The 16,258-nt window shown below is 36.7% G+C and overlaps 1 protein-coding gene across 2 annotated transcripts; it reads right to left on the bottom strand.

The window, feature by feature from the left end:
• Window positions 1-637: 637 nt before the first annotated feature.
• Window positions 638-15,703, bottom strand: atp8b3 (ATPase phospholipid transporting 8B3). 2 transcript variants are annotated; one of them, XM_051910772.1, is made up of 28 exons: window positions 15,093-15,703; window positions 14,314-14,358; window positions 13,315-13,406; window positions 13,022-13,135; window positions 12,062-12,160; window positions 11,844-11,905; window positions 11,655-11,727; window positions 11,405-11,475; window positions 10,868-10,959; window positions 10,593-10,751; window positions 10,177-10,265; window positions 9,305-9,498; window positions 9,004-9,212; window positions 8,903-8,925; window positions 8,641-8,797; window positions 7,437-7,625; window positions 6,387-6,499; window positions 6,143-6,307; window positions 5,925-6,036; window positions 5,768-5,846; window positions 4,586-4,706; window positions 4,074-4,260; window positions 2,933-3,156; window positions 2,666-2,749; window positions 2,353-2,577; window positions 2,111-2,249; window positions 1,314-1,444; window positions 638-1,227 (listed from the first exon to the last, which is right to left on the bottom strand). In XM_051910772.1, exons 2-28 carry the CDS (start codon window positions 14,336-14,338, stop codon window positions 988-990), a joined length of 3,468 nt encoding a protein of 1,155 aa, XP_051766732.1. In that variant the 5' UTR covers window positions 14,339-14,358; window positions 15,093-15,703; the 3' UTR covers window positions 638-987. The 2 variants fall into 2 exon arrangements, with proteins under 2 accessions (XP_051766732.1, XP_051766731.1); XM_051910771.1 differs by lacking the exon at window positions 15,093-15,703 and having other exon boundaries at window positions 5,768-5,843; window positions 14,314-14,379.
• Window positions 15,704-16,258: the final 555 nt, after the last annotated feature.

Here is a 16,258-nt window from a genome sequence, read left to right as displayed (position 1 = left end):
TTATTTTATACTGGAACACTGTATGTAGGAAAGAGTGTGCGCCAAGTAAATAGTTATAAATGAAAACAATTGCATGCACATAAACTCTCCTTAGAGCACATCTACCCAAGCCAAAGATCAAAGGGTAAAGACAATCCAAAAAAAAACCAATCAGTGTGTGTTTCTGAAGCTGTTGCGTTGCCCTGGCTGACAATGATTCATGACAGGTGCAAGGATTCATGAATCTTAGCATTCTAAACACCTAGTAAAGAAAATATTGAAGGATAAAATACCTGTCCCTGTTCAAAATCTTCCATACAAGGACTTCCCAGTTTTAATATTCTGTTGAAGCTTCACATGCACACACAAACTTGTTCTCAGGCAGCTGTTAAAGGTTAAAGGGCATGTCATCATGAAGAGCCTCATTCCTCCTCCTGTCCTACAGGGGGAGCCAGAGAGCCTGTGGAGCACTTTTCATTTAGTGCAAGTGGACAGGAGACAAATTGGAGTAATAACTGTTACAGAAAAAAAAACAACTAGAAAAGGTAAATTGCGTGTTTTGAAATAAAATAAAACCATTGTTGAACACTTTCACGCTATTGTCGGTTTATTTATCTAGCCTGGATTTGTTTGCAGGAATAAACAGAAAAAGAATACATTTTCAATTAAATACATTTATTGGTAAAATATTTTTATACAAAAAAAAAAAATACAAGTATATTTTAAAGACCAAATATTACAAAACTAAAGATCATGGGATTTACCGAATCAACTGTTTGTACTATGAGCATGATAGAACCAAAGACAAAAATGCTTTACAACTTCTTTGCATTTTAAAATGTATAAACCCAACCAAAAACATACAAAAGATGTTATATTGGCAAAATGGTCGCTATCAATTGGATTAGGTGTATGCTGTAGGTGTTTGTGACACAGACCTTTGGTTACAATAATTGCTATGCACATTACTGTCACATTTTTAGTGTGTGACAAAACACACTGAAGATGCTAGCATGATGCATCACCACTATTAATTTCTCTATGTGAACCCTGTGGAGATTCTTTCTTCAGACCATCTGCTGTAACTCTCCAGTCTTTTGGGGATGCTGCAGAGGGAAGCCCAACTCCTGTGGTGATTAACTTTCCAAAGCCTTTCCCTTGGGACACCGCATAGGATGAACGACGCTGAAAGGTACCTCTCTGAAACCACGAATGCAGCTCAACGGACTCATTCTTTGAACTGTGTATCTACATGTGTATAAAAGGAAAATACGATGAGCATAATCAATAACGCAACATGTAATGTATGTTAATTAGGCAAAGTAAGGATCAACCTTATGTTTGTTGGGGTTTGACAGCACAACCCCTAAGGCTCTTATGGTTATTGAAGGGAGGACAGCAACACAGGTGGTCACAAATATGGTCAGCCAAACCTCAGGGGTACTGAAAGCATTTGGTGATGCTCCTGAAAATTCAAGATTCGGATATTCAATGGGGGTTCAACATTAAAGAACTTCTGTCAGAAATTCACTATAAAGACTTCTTATATTACATTTTACAACTAAACAGTCTTTTTACACTGCCCCCTGGTGGCCTACATAAAAATGTTTTCATCTAGAATCATGCAAAAATGTGAGGAAGGGTTCACATTGTCATGAAAATATCAAAGAATTTCAAAATTGATAAATTTTTTTTTAAATAAATTTATATTATAAATAAGGTCAATAATATTCATTCTCAGTTAATATAGAAATAAAATATTAAATCTATTTTTATATATATATTATATATATATATATATATAATATATTGAATAAATAAGGTTAATAATCATTCATATTCATTTATATAAATCTTTCTAATATTTTTCAAATATTCATTAAAAATAATTTTTCTAATATTGATTCTCAGTTCAAAAATATTTAATCAGTTAAAGTTATTTTTAAAATCTATATTATTATTTTTAAAAACCTTTCCAGTCATTTGCAATTACTGGATAAGTCATGGCAACAACTAAAATCATATAGAAATATACATTTTTGTTATTCTAAAGTCTACAATTGTCAATTTGTCTCTTCATCTAGAGATATGCAATTTATATGAATAATGATTAATCTGCAGACATGATTACCCAGGAAAAAGTAGTCTTTAGGTGAGGCAGTGAAGAGACGAGCGCTATGGAGAGCCAGTGTGGACAAAAAGAACACCACTAAACTAAAGATGATTGCTGCGATGTTCCACTTGGTCCAGAATTTTGTATGTAGAATAACCTAAAACCGACAGACACAAAAAAGACAACAATTATCACAGGTGTTTTCTCTATAATTTTTTCTAATGTAAACATTGCAGCCTTTGTTTGTGCCATCTAGTTACCTCGACGGTGGTGGTGAGCACCACAGACGTTTCCACCGTAACAGCCAAGGTCTGATAATCGAGAGCAGAGTACTGTAATATTCCCATAGGTATGAAGAAAAGGATGATGGAGGTGTAGAAGGAGTAGAGGAGTGTGACGGCCAGAACAAAAGGATTGAAAAGCTGCTTCTCGAGTCCAATCGAGTAGATCTCCGGCCAGCACAGACAGCTCTTGGCACTCACGTCCTATCACAGAGTCAATGTAAAGGGATAGAATGACAGATCAGCTTTTGGATTTGTTGTGATTGGTCAAAATGCTCAGTATTTGGCTTACCTGTTCAAAAAAACCCATGCACTGTATAGGCAGAGACGTGTACATTGTTGTGTAGAGGCTAATAAACCAGCTTTCATACATAGGCTGGAAAAGAGAACAGAAAATGCACCAAAATAAGCTGCTCTAGTCATTTATTATCAGAGAAACAAAACAGCATGCTGATTTAATCTCAAACATATCTCAGTTTGACTGTAATAGCAGATATTTTCGCAGTGCGGTTAGGGTTGGTGGGTGTAAAGTGGATTAAGTGACCTAGTTGCTCTATACCTGAGCGCTGAAGCCATTGTAGAAACTGTACCAGATGTGCACCAGAGCAAAAGCAGTGGTTTTGTAGAGGAAATAGCGCAGAAGGATGCAGATGCGGTAGTAGGACCAGTGCCCGTGCACCAGCAGCAGCCTGCGGAGGAAGCTGAACTGCGCCAAAGCGAAATCTGCATTCTGCACTGCCTGACTTCCCTCCACACCACAAAGACCCACGCCAATATGTGCCGCTGATGAATATCGGAGATTTTTTATTTGTTAGCAATGTGCGAATTCGATTTATTTAGCTGTGAACTAACAAATAATGCATTAAAATAGTTAACGGATTAGTTCACTTTCAAATAAAAATTAGCCCAAGCTTTACTCACCCTCAAGCCATTCTAGTTGTATATGACTTTCTTCTTTCTGATGAACACAATCAGAGAAATATTAATAAATATCCTGACGCATCCAAGCTTTATAATGGCAGTGAACAGGGGTCACAAGTATAAGCTGAAGAAAGTGCTTCCATCCATCAAATGTGTACTCCACATGGCTCTGGGGGGTTAATGAAGGCCTTCTGAAGCGAAGCTATGCGTTTGTATATTAAAAAAACAAAACAAAACAAACAAGAACAACAAAAAAAAAAAAACAAAAAAAAAATCCATATTTAACAAGTTATGAAGTAAAATATGTAGTTTCCGCCAGACCGCCTTCTGTATTCAAGTTACGAAGAAAGTGTAAACTGGCGTCACGTCAGTTACACTTTTTTTGTAAGTTGAATAGAGTTTTACACTTTCTTCATACACTGAATAAGGGAGGGCGGTCTGGTGGAAGCTAGATATTTTACTTCATAACTTGTTAAATATGGATTTTTTTTTTTTTTTACACAAACGCATCACTTTGCTTCAGAAGGCCTTTATTAACCCCCCAGAGCCGAGTGGAGTACGTTTATGATGGATGGAAGCACTTTCTTCAGCTGAACCCCTGTTCACTGCCATTATAAAGCTGGGATGCGTCAGGATATTTATTAATATTTCTCTGATTGTCTTTGTCAGAAAGAACATATACACCTAGGATGGCTTGAGGGTGAGTAAAGCTTGGGGTAATTTTCATTTGAAAGTGAACTAATCCTCGAACTGTTTTGATCAAACAGTTAATTTCTCACTCTTGATCATGTTCACATCATTGGCACCATCTCCTATTGCCATGGTAATCGAAGTCGAATGCTTCCTGACCATCTCAACCACTTCGGCCTTTTGTGCCGGTGTCACGCGGCAGCACAGCACAGATTGGCACTGAACGGATAGAGCAACAAACTTGGCCCCCCATTCTGGTGTTTTGGTCAAATCTACCTGTAATGTACAGAAAGTAGATAGTAACACATATTGTGAGATATTATTGCAATTTAAAATAACAGTTTTCTATGTTAATATACGTTAATGAATTTTCAGCATCATTACTCCAGTCTTTAGTGTCACGTGATCCTTCAGAATCATTCTAATATGCTGATTTGCTGCTCAAGAAACATTTCATACTTGGATTCTTTGATTAATAAAAATTTACTACTGTCTTCTATGTAGTCCTTTTTTGTCACTTTTGATCAATTTAATGCATTCTTGCTGAACACAAGTATTAATTTCTTTTTTTGTTTTGTTCTCACTGACTTTAAATGCTCACCAGTTCAGGACCCGAGATGACTAGCGCAGCTTTGCTCTTCACTGCTCTCTTGTCTGTGGTCCAAACCTCTGTTTTTTTAGACATGACACGAACATCAGGAGAAGGAGACTCTAGAAGCTGCCTGGAGATGTTGACAATAGCCATGTTGTGTTATATACAACGTGTATGTGTATAAGAACATATTCGATGCTTAATAGACAGCTATATTGGCATTATCGTGGACCAAGGAAATGTCACTGTGGGTGTGTATCTAGTGTGATGTGACAAAAATAGAAAGCAAGCAAAATGGCCAATTGGTTGTGAATCAGTTTGCATACTTCTACTATATGCTTAACCAGTGACAGGTAACACACACACACTTTCAGGCTGCATCCGAAATTGCATTCTTCCCTCATATAATAGTATATGCAATAAGTCCGAATTCAAAGTATTCATAAAACAGTAGCCGAAAAGTACCTGGATGACTTGCTACTTCTGCCGACATTCTGAAGTGCACCTCCAGAGGACAATTTACTAACCCACAGGAGAGTTGTCAATGAAATGCAATGAAATGAGACAAATGACGCTGGTTGGTCACATGACAGTGACAACATGGTGAATGTAGTAGGTCCGAATGAAATCATACCACACCAAAAATACCTTTTTTTAATTGTTGCAAAGTAATTCAAAAGAAGTACCTACTCAGACAGTATGCGATTTTGGAAACAGCCTGAGTATAATATATAATAGTCATAATATTGTGTTAATATTTATGTTTATTATTATTAAATTTTTTTTATTATTTGTATTTTTTAAAATTATTTATCATTTTTAATAATTATTGTTATTATTACTAATAATTTAAATATATAATACATTAATAATACTTATTACATGATATAATTGTATATAAATGATTTTGTTAATTTTATTAGATAAAATAATAAATATAATTGTATTAATTATTATTATTACAGTACACATTACACATATAGTACAATAAAAAGGTTTAGCATACCATTTTCAAAAAATTATGATGTGGGCCAAACTAATACAAATTTTGCTCACTATTTAGTATGGCTAGTATGCAAATTGTGATGTAGCATTTGTCTTGTCGTATGATGCTTGTCACAGTCACAGCTGATTAGGACAAAAGCTCAGTCATATCATTAACATTTCTATTATGCTAATCTATTTCCTGACCTAAGCTCCTCTCCTTGAATTAGGACAGTGTCTGGATCCATCAGTTTGCACGCATATCCCACATTCACAGCCGTTTCTGCTGGTGAGAAGTAGCAGACAACATAAATTTATTTTCATTTTGCTTCTTCAAACCAACTTATATGCTAAAACACAGCACCTGTTTTGTCTCCAGTCAGCACCCACACCTTCACCCCCGCCCTCCGCAGGGTGGCGATGGTCTCGGGCACACCTTCCTGGAGACGATCCTCAATGGCCGTCACGCCCAACAGCTACATAAACAGGATTGTTTTATAACAGAATACAAAATTCATTTGATCATTTGCCTTAAGTTGACTCCAGAGACAGATTTGTTTCATAATAACTCCCTCTGAGTACCGTTAAGTCTTTTTCCATTTGATCATATATGTCTTCGAGCGCAGTCTCCTGGTTACCCATCGATGTGCCCGCCTGACTGAGGGCGCGGCTCCACTCCATCCACAGGGCTTCAGGAACCGAGCGTACCGCCACACACAGAGTCCTCAGACAGCTCTGAGCAAACAGCTGCCACACATCCAAACACATGAACAACTGGGTCATACATAAGCTCTTACTCAACCACGTTTCCTCAAAGTCGCCTCACCTCTAGCGCTCTCTCTGTACTCTCCTGAAGTGGCCAGTCCCTCTGAAGCCTCTCCAGAACGACAATATCTGCACCTTTACAGTACAGCTTCAACCGTCCTCCAGGGTCCCGCACTACACACACACACCCATACAGTTAAGCCCAAAGAATACTTTGAATTTTAGGTGTACACAAGGGTAAGTGTATAGTGCGCATAATGTAAATTTGTGGATTGTCATCCACCTGTACTGTACACTCAGCTCACATATGTCCACAAGGTGGACCAGACAGTTATTTCACAGTCGAAAAAGAAACAGATGAGACGGAACAACAGCAAACTACTGGAGACGGCCAACACACTATACTATTTTACGGTTTGGCAAATTGGCGGCAAATTTGTACTATCTCATAGGTACATTTTCGTATGATCTGCCAACGCCTCACTGACAGTAAGGTTTAGGGGTGGACCTTCATGCTCATCTTTTTTCTCGTACTAATTCATATGTAATTGCCAACTCGTAAAATAGTTATGTGTTTTCATGAAGTTGGGTTCAGACAGCAACAATATGTGTTTGTGTTGAAGAGCGCTTGTGTGAAGGGGTTAAGAAAAACACGCAACTCCAACTTAAACTAGTACAAAGACATTTTTATCGCTAATACCTTCTGGAGAGAAATAGCTCAGACACTGGACACGGATGAATCTTTCTAGTGCGCATGTGTTCAGGGGACGCTATCAAATGGAGTATACTTTGAAAGGGAACATGTTCGGCTGTATGTGAACGCTAAGAGTTCACGTATACTTAAGTATACTTTGGGTTTTAACTTCATAATATTTTTGAAATTCTTTTTTTTTTTTTTTTTTTTTTTTTTTTTTTTTACAGATACAAAGAAAGACAATGTGGTCCAATCAATGTTATTTTGCACCCCATTGCCATTCATTGTATGGACAAAAACATTTTCTTCTTTTATTTTCCACTGAAGAAAGCAAGTCATACAGGTTTGGAATGAAATTATGACAGAATATTCATTTTAGGGTGAACTATCGCTTTAAGAGCAGTTGCTGAAACTCACCCAGCACTGACATGCGTCTCCTCTTGCTGGTAAAGTCCAAAAGGGCCAGGAGCTGATAGTTTCGCGTGAGGCCCATCTCGCTGATGGTAAGAGTCTCACGTGTGCGAGTCAGAAACACCCAGCCGAGCTCCCGTGCAGCACAGACCAGAGCTTCCTCATCTGGAGAGGCAGCCTGGTAATGAGGTAAACCTGTATTCACAAAACACAATTTACTTTTTTGTCATGTCTTTACATTTTACAATTGTTATAGAGCAATATTTAATCTGGCATCTGTTCATTAGGGATAAAGCATCAAAAAGGTGTAGACACCTACTGTATTTGTTAATTTTCTTCTTCTTCTTCTGACTGGTTTAAGGTAAAAAATAAAAATGGCAGCGGTTTTGAAGTTCTTAAAGCCTCCAGCACCACAACAGCTTGAATGTTACAATATTGTTTAAAAGTTTGGGGTAAGTAAGATTTGATTGTGAAGCAATTAATACATTTATTCAGCAAGGAGTGACAGTAAAGACATTTGTAATGTTACAAAAGTTTTCTATTTTAAATACATGCTGTTCTTTTGAACTTTCATTTCATCAAAAAATCCTGAAAAAACCCATCATGGTTTCCACAAAAAACGTTTTCAACATTGATAATAATAATAAATGTATCTTGAGCAGCAAAACAGCATATTAGCATGATTTTTGAAGGATCATGTGACACTGAAGACTGAAGTAATGATGCTGAAAATCCAGCTTTGCATCACAGAAATAAGTTACATTTTAAAATATATTCAAATAGAAAACAGTTATTTAAAAATTAATAATATTTCACAATATTACTGTTTTAACTGTATTTTTGAAAAGAAAAAAATAATGCAGTCTTGATGTGCATAAGAGACTTCCACAATGACCCCAAACTTTCGAACACTAATGTTTTTTGCTGATAACTTTTAAACTGCATGGTCAATAACCAATTCTTTAGACCAAACAGGAAATTAAGCCGAATGTGTGATGCTTTTGCACTGTGACCAATCCTGATGATCTATGTACACTTTGGGGCCCCCAAGTGGTCAAAAGTTGTTTTATTCTAATAAAATCTATTTTATTGCTGCCCCCGTAATTACATCCTGTAGTCATATTTTCATCATTTCACCTTCCTTAACTCTAACAAATACAATGCTGTGATAAATGGTGATAATGGCAGAATAAATGGCATTTCTACCAACCATCCTTCCATTCGCTCATGACAGTGTGGCAAAGGGCCAGAGCGGTGAAGAACTCCTGGCACTCAGGGCTGCTCCGTTCACGCAGCTTGTCCACCAATCGCTGGTCAGAAAACTTCAGTCCACCACAGGAAAACCGGTTCCAGCTTAGATCTAGCGGCTTGACATAGAAATAAAATAGCTTTAGAAATAAATGTGTGATGTGTTCTATTAGTCTGGGTCAGTGGATTAAAATAGGAATGAATGAATGAGTCTTAAATCCTACCTTTAATTCCCCTGCCATGTCACCTGAACAAACAGACACTTGTCATTATTTACAGTTTAAAACACAGAAGGCTGAAAAGAGCATCAGAGAAATTGACGGACCGTAAATATGTCCGGCGATGAAGCACTGGCGAAAAAGCAGATAGTTTTGCGTGAGAGTGCCGGTCTTGTCGCTGAGCAGGTGGCCCACCTGACCCAATTCCTCATTCAGGGTGGTTGTGCGGGCCTGAGCGGGGCTGTTATTGTCCTCCCAGTACATCTCAACATCCCAGCCAATCAGGAGACAGTGCACCATGTGGATCACTTCAAATCTGGTGTGGGACAATGAATCAGTGAGCAAACTATTTAGAGATAAAAGGATCTCAAAGGAAGGCATCATGAGAATATGAAGAGCCGCCGTTACGTTATATAGAGAGACATGGGCATAGAAGGGCTAAGCAAAATGATGTAGCCCCAGAAGGTGAGGAAGCCCAGGTAGGCAGGAGAGGAGTCACGCTGCAAGGCAGAGACAACTTCGTACTGAGGGGAAACCCTATACTCAAAAACCCCCGCGCCCACAGCCAGGAGGAGAGCAGCTGTCAGCATGAAGAGCAGAATCTGAAACATGATAAACAGTGATTTAGGCAGGGAAATTTTACAGACAGAAGAAGACACATGTGTTAATACATAAAGTTATGTTTCTTTATTAACTGTACTGACAGAAAATCTTAAATAAAATATATTGTATTATTATTAAAAATTAAAAATAAATAAATAAAACAATTGTTAAACAATAATAATAATAATAATAATAATAATAATAATAATAAATTCTTGTTATCAAAATTTGTGGCATGTGAATCCCCTAAACTATGTGCTTTCCAGAAATAAACATTTAGTTTATTTTAGTATTTGGTATATTAGCATTTAGTAATATTTATATGGTTTATATAAACAGTCCAGAATGGGAAACAACATTGTAAATTTAAATAAGAAAATGGAATGGAGATTATTTAAATGTCTTCCTACTTATATTTTTGGTAAATTAGTTTAAGTGTTTTACTAAAATTAATCGAATAACTGATTATGTAAAAATATGATATGATATTTACATCTGATTTTAATTGTTCTATATAGTCAAGAAAGGGGTGATTACACACATTCGATGCACTTAAAGCAAGCTACTGTTCACGCTAGGCCAATTTTATGTTAGATAATAGTTGATATAGAAACTTAAATTAGAAAATATAGAAACTATATCAACTAAGACCCATAAAGTTTCTTCCTCTCTCTTACCACCAATATCGTTTTATTTAGTAATATTTCCACCCGAGTTTTCTTCAGTTTCAGGCGGCCACAGTTTTGCAGAATTTTACTATCCGAGCCTGTTGAGGTCAAAGAAATACATTTAATTTTTCATCTGTCTCAGGCCATTTCTACGGAACCCCTTAAGGGACATGGCGATGGAAAAAATATGAGATGAGATATTTTAAATGCTTTTGCGTTCTCTCGCAAACATTTGCTTTCACCCAAGAAACTTTGCATTCGCTCGCAAAGTACTCCAAAGTTTTGCGAGTGAAAATTTCTTAGGGAAACACTGACAAATCTTTCCACCGTTCTCATATTTTTTTCCATCACTGTGCCCTTTTTCGGGGCTTCATACATTTCCACCAGCTGTCAACATTCACCCTAATGGCACAGATTTGACTTGCCCGTGTATATAGCCAGTCCATAGGCTGTGTCTGTGTTTCGCAGTACAGTTCCTCTGAGGAGCAGGTGGTCTGTGTCCAGAAGGTGGCGCTCTCCTTTCCAATGTAACTCACCTTTGAATGAATGCAGGTTACAATTTGGTTCCTCACACCACACAATACCTAAGGTAAGAAAGAGAGAACGAAAGTTCGGAGGGTAAAAGAAATGAATAGAAAGCTTATCTTTTGGTCGCTACGAATGAATGACTCCAATGTTTGCTAAAAGAGTCCATACAAACCATCAAAAGCTGCCAGGTTTTGCTTAGCTGAATCACCATTCAGCTCAGTATGGGTTACAGTCAGAGCCTGGCGAAACTTCAAGTTGGTTTCTCTGCAAACAGCAGAATAATACAGTGAAAAAGTGATGCTACATTAGCTATAGAGCTAATTTTCCACAACATTTTATATTTGAAGGGTTTTTCACCATAACATACAAGTTCATTAGAAACAACAGTTTATAGAACTACTGAATATCACAGTGAACATTTGTTGATCAGTTTTTTGGGATGTCATTCTGAGTAGTTTAGCCCAAACAGCTGAATAAATAATACAATGAAAACGTGCTACATTAGCATTAGAGCTAATTTTCCACAACATGGTATATTTGAGTTTTTCCCCGTTATAATATAAGAAACAACAGCTTACAGAACTGCTTTGAATATCACAGTGACCATTTTTGTTTATATTTTTTGTGTGTGATGTCATTCTAAGTAGTTTATCAGTTTAGCTGCTGTGAGAAGTTCTGATGTCTGTCCAGGGTGAGATGTACTTCTTACCCATCAATGTCTGCTGTTTCTACATAGCAAAGGCTGTGTGGCTCAGTGCTGCACAAGAGTAGCAGATCTGCCTAGGATAACCAACAGGAGAAACTTTATGGTTGTCAAACGTAGCTAAACATGTCTGTAGTTAACCTGAAGGTACAAATAACCTAGAGCAAAGAAATTCATATCTAAGCGTGACTTAAGTGTCCAGATACTTTGTTTGGGCCGCTGTAGCTGAGTTAGAAACACAGATGCACAGACTCACAGGTATGACCTGGTCCTTATGAGTCCGGAGAATGTCACCAACATGTACGTCTTTCCACTTAACAGTTTTGAAGCTGCAAAAGAGAAATTCAAGAGAGGAAGACTATTTAAGCTAAACTCAGATAATGATGATGTGTTTGTTTTGTTTCTGAGCTTTGTTCTTAACTATCTCAAGGCCAGTATTACTCACCCCTCAGGAGTGAGAATGTCACATGGGCGCTGGTTAATTTGCGCATCACTGCGTCGTCGGCCCTGAGAGACGTAGGAGTGGAGGGAGTATGTTGGATAGATGAGGGAGTGAGGAGAAAATGGCCGAAAACTGAGATACTACTGGTCTTCAAACTTCTCTAAAAGTGAAAGTAGCTTAAAAGTATCAGTTGAGAGAATGACAAGAATTGAAAGACTCACCACGTCAGTAGCCAGATCTTTAAATCCACGCACAACCAAAACAAACAGCAAAGGAAGCATTGTGCTGTACCAAGGAATGGTTGCAATTATAGGAACACTCTGTAAATGAAACCAAAGATGTACAAAACAGCTTCAATTTTCACTTGTATTATGAAACTTACGGATTTATATAATTATATACAATGCATTGTTATTAAATGTGTGTGTGTGTGTGTGTTATATATACATATATATATACACACACACACACACACACACTTAATTGTATATACATTTTCAAAATTTATATATAAAAAATATAAATATATTTATACTCAAATATATACACTAAAGGCATTAAAGTTTGAAACACCCAAATCTTAAATTTTATATTAAATTTTAAAACAAAGCAGCACATTTTACATCATGTAAAATGAATGAGAAATATTTAATATTCTGCACTCAAAGAACTGTGGATCTGTTTATAGTCTACAGACATGTGCATATTTGTAAGCATAAAATATGGGCAAATTTACATATTTTGGGAAAATTAAATAGGGTAAAATTAAAGATATAAGATGTTGTGAAGTATGGAGCTAATTCATCATGCCAGTTTCAATACAGCCTCAAATGGGGTCAATAATAAAGTTGTCAAGTATTCCAAGATTTATCAATTGAAACTCAAATATTTACTCTTTACAAATAAAGTGATCTTTTTATGATTTCTCATTCATCTAATTTATTGTAAGGGTGTTTGCCATTTTCAGCCATTACGGTCTTTTTCAAACAGCAGGTGTTTTCGACTCACTATTTGCAAAAGAGCATGTGTCATTCATCATGAACTCGAGTGGCCACCTTGAACTCAGTATTCATAGGAAAAATAGTGCTAGTCAAATATTCTTCATGGGTTTAGTATTTAAACGTAAATTAGCTGCATGAATCTTTGTATCACAGAGATGGGTTAAAAACAACTCCACAAACCTGCAAGACCACAATAAGTAGGAAGAAAAGATTCGCCGCTCGTTGGAACTGTTCATACAGGTTAAGGGGCAAAAAGGTCAGTGGGGTGTATTTGTAGCTCCGCACCACATTGTCCTGGCAACAAAACCCATTAGGAACTTGTCAAGCAGTATATAAAACTAGGTACTTGCATTCACACCACTGAAAACAACAACATATGAAGCTGAAGGCAGCCCAAAGGTATCAAGTGTTGTGTAATGCTTCCATAACTACTTCTCCCTAGCCAATATGAATCAAAAAGCTTTCTCACGTACAGCATAGCGCCCCCAGCGGAAACAGAGGAAAGATTTGCGGCGACAGGACTGATGAAAATGACGGCCGTTGGCCCGCACCTCCCAACTAACTCCTGAGGGGTTAAAGTAAAGAAAAGATGATTGAACATCACATCATCCAAAGCGTTCTATGTTAGAAAGGAATCATTCTGCAAAAATGCAAATTCTGGGCCTCTTCTTAGCATCAGAGATTTCCAGACCCACCCAACTTACTTGCTTTAACTGTGTGCTTGAAAGGTTACTTCTTTTTTTCCTCTCAGTACTAAACAGATCTAGATCTAGTTCATCTTCAGCCCAGAGAAGGCAAACGTCACAACTACACCAGGTTCAGATATTTATTGCAATAATAAGAAGAAAAGACATTTTCTGTTTCTACTGCATGTAAAATAGGCAGGTTAAATCAGGTTCAACCAATCAGGTAATCAAATAATAATTAATAATGCATGTTGTGGAATATTTTCTATAAAAAGCATGCATTTAATACATAATTTCCTGGAGTGGTTTACAGAATTTTGTAATTATTATTGTAATTATTTTAGCATGCAATGTGTGACTTATGGACGCTGTAGAATAAAATTCACTCAAAATGTGTGGAAAATGTGTGGCTTTTTTTTTTTTTTTTTTTTTTTTTACATTTCATAACAGTAGCATTCTATAAAGACAAATACAATGATAGTTTAGGGAAAAAAAACATGGGATCATTGCGCAAAAAAAAAAGAAAGAAAAAAAAGTGGAGTGCCATGCAATTATATTTCCAAGCTTCTCACAAATGACCCACAAAATATTCAATATTATATTGTCAAGAAAACCTAAAACTGAATTTTTAATGTGTAGGATATCTATGCCATTGTATATTATAGAATACTATATAATTCATTTTAGTTTTCAATTCATTTTGGACAAGCTGAATCTCAGCATATAAAGGCTTTGAATAATTATATAAGTGGATTGAAAGATAAAAGCATGTCAGTAATAACCAACCTCTCTCAGTCTTGCTACCGGCCATGATGGAGTAATACACAGAGACTGAAAATGTTGTGGAAAGAAGGATGAAAGCCATATTAACAGAGGTCAGTTGACAGTGGCCAGTCTCACAGGCACTTGCATAAAATCTGTTATTCATTAGACTGTTTCCATGCTCACCTGGGACAAATAGACGGTAAGTGTCATCAAACAAATAGCATGTTACATATTATAACATAAATAAATATTATAATATATAATTTAGTTGCATTTAAAAAAAAAATTGTTAGTACATTTTATTTATTAAAATATATAGTTGTTTATAAATTAAATATTACATACAAATATAAAAAATAATATATAATATAAAAATATTTAAGTGATTATATAATTATAATATACTGACATACCACATAAATAAATGAATGAAGGAATAAATATAAATTAATAAAATATTTAAAATGTATTATATAAATAATCAAATATACTGCATTAAATTGATCAAGGAAATGTATATAAATATAAAATGTAACAGTACTATTTCATCCCTGGTGCATAAAATGAATACCACAGAACCTTTTCCTGGAGTATATGACATGAAATATGAACAGATTCAGAAGCATGTGAACACTGAGGAATATCTAAATTTGCATCACCTGTCCCATTCCTGACTTTGGGAACTAACTATACATTCCATACAGAAAAAGAGACACAGTAACACTAAGTGTCATGCCTGATTAATAAAACCAAGTGCTAAACTGTGAGCACTGGGGAGTTTCACCAACAAAACACCTCACCTGCTTACTGTTTTTTTTTTTTGTTCCTTGATAACAGATCCCAAAGGGTTCACTTTCCGTGCTCTTCTCCCCAGCGTCTCATCCAGGTAAATCACAGTTCCAGGTGTTCCTCGCGCCAACAAACCCCTGAGTCTCATGTATATGTTGTCGCATTAGTTGAATAATGTCTTTTTCGCTCTTCTGATTATCTCTAGTGTTGTATTTAAACTCCTCTCAAACCTCATTCTCTCCTGCTCTATCTCCTCCCTCTTCCTATCTCCTCCCTCTCAAATGCACGACTGGGGAATTTGTGCAAATGCGCTCCACCAGGGAAAGGAGGGGACTGGAACTCGATATGCAGCAGCACAGGTGGGAAAATAAGCGGAGAGAAAAAAGATGGGAATATAATGGGACATATAAGAGGACAAATAAGGATGGGACAGGAAATTAACTAAGCAATAAGACTTAAGTTCGTAACGTTATTTCGTAAAACAAATATTTGTACAAACTACCGCCGAAAGTGTTTGCTGTCAATAAATCCCTTGGTATTTTATTGACGCAACCAGTTGTGTAAGCGACGAAGATGTCGTTTTAAATAGCGTTCTAAATGTAAAAGAATAGTAGAGTTCAGACCACAATTATAACGATAACGGCACAGAGAAACGATATTGTTCGAATCGCTTTCACAACGATTTTTTGAGCTGATGAACGACAGCCAATCAGAATCCTCCTGATTTTGATGAGCTCGAGCATTTAAAGCGGCAGACGACATAACTTTAGCGCGTGCTTATAATAAACACAACGTTATCGTGCGTTGGTGTAGATGCTAATATATTATCGTTTTAGTTATCGTTCTTGGTGTGCAGGCCTTAACAATAACGAAGATGATATAGTTTTAAAAAAATAGTTCTAAATGCAAAAGAAATCCAGAATCCACTATAACGATAGGTTTGTTCGAGATGCATCGGCACTGCGCAGACCGATCGGCATATGACATCAAAGTACCATGGGAGCGATTGGAGAGCAGATAGTCTCAGCCTCAGACATCACGCCCACGAACCATTGGCTGAACGTCTGATGCATATGGCACGCTTATCTGAAAACACTTCACGAGTTTCGAAGTCGTCATCTGGTTGGTTGAATTATACAGGATGTCCGGGAGACACGTGTGTCGCGTTCTTTAACAG

The sequence above is a fragment of the Ctenopharyngodon idella genome, chromosome 10 (assembly GCF_019924925.1).
Source record: "Ctenopharyngodon idella isolate HZGC_01 chromosome 10, HZGC01, whole genome shotgun sequence".
In the NCBI taxonomy this organism is placed as follows: domain Eukaryota; kingdom Metazoa; phylum Chordata; class Actinopteri; order Cypriniformes; family Xenocyprididae; genus Ctenopharyngodon; species Ctenopharyngodon idella.
This window is presented reverse-complemented; position numbering and strand designations above follow the sequence as displayed.

What these genes read in the sequence shown, in the direction of transcription:
- atp8b3 (XM_051910772.1), bottom strand. Translation starts at nt 14,338, where the DNA reads ATGGCCGGTAGCAAGACTGAGAGAG. An exon ending in CGGTAGCAAGACTGAGAGAG is followed by an intron (nt 13,407 to 14,313) that starts GTTGGTTATTAC and finishes TTAACCCCTCAG; the next exon opens with GAGTTAGTTGGGAGGTGCGG. An exon ending in TGCTCACCACCACCGTCGAG is followed by an intron (nt 2,250 to 2,352) that starts GTAACTAGATGG and finishes TGTCGGTTTTAG; the next exon opens with GTTATTCTACATACAAAATT.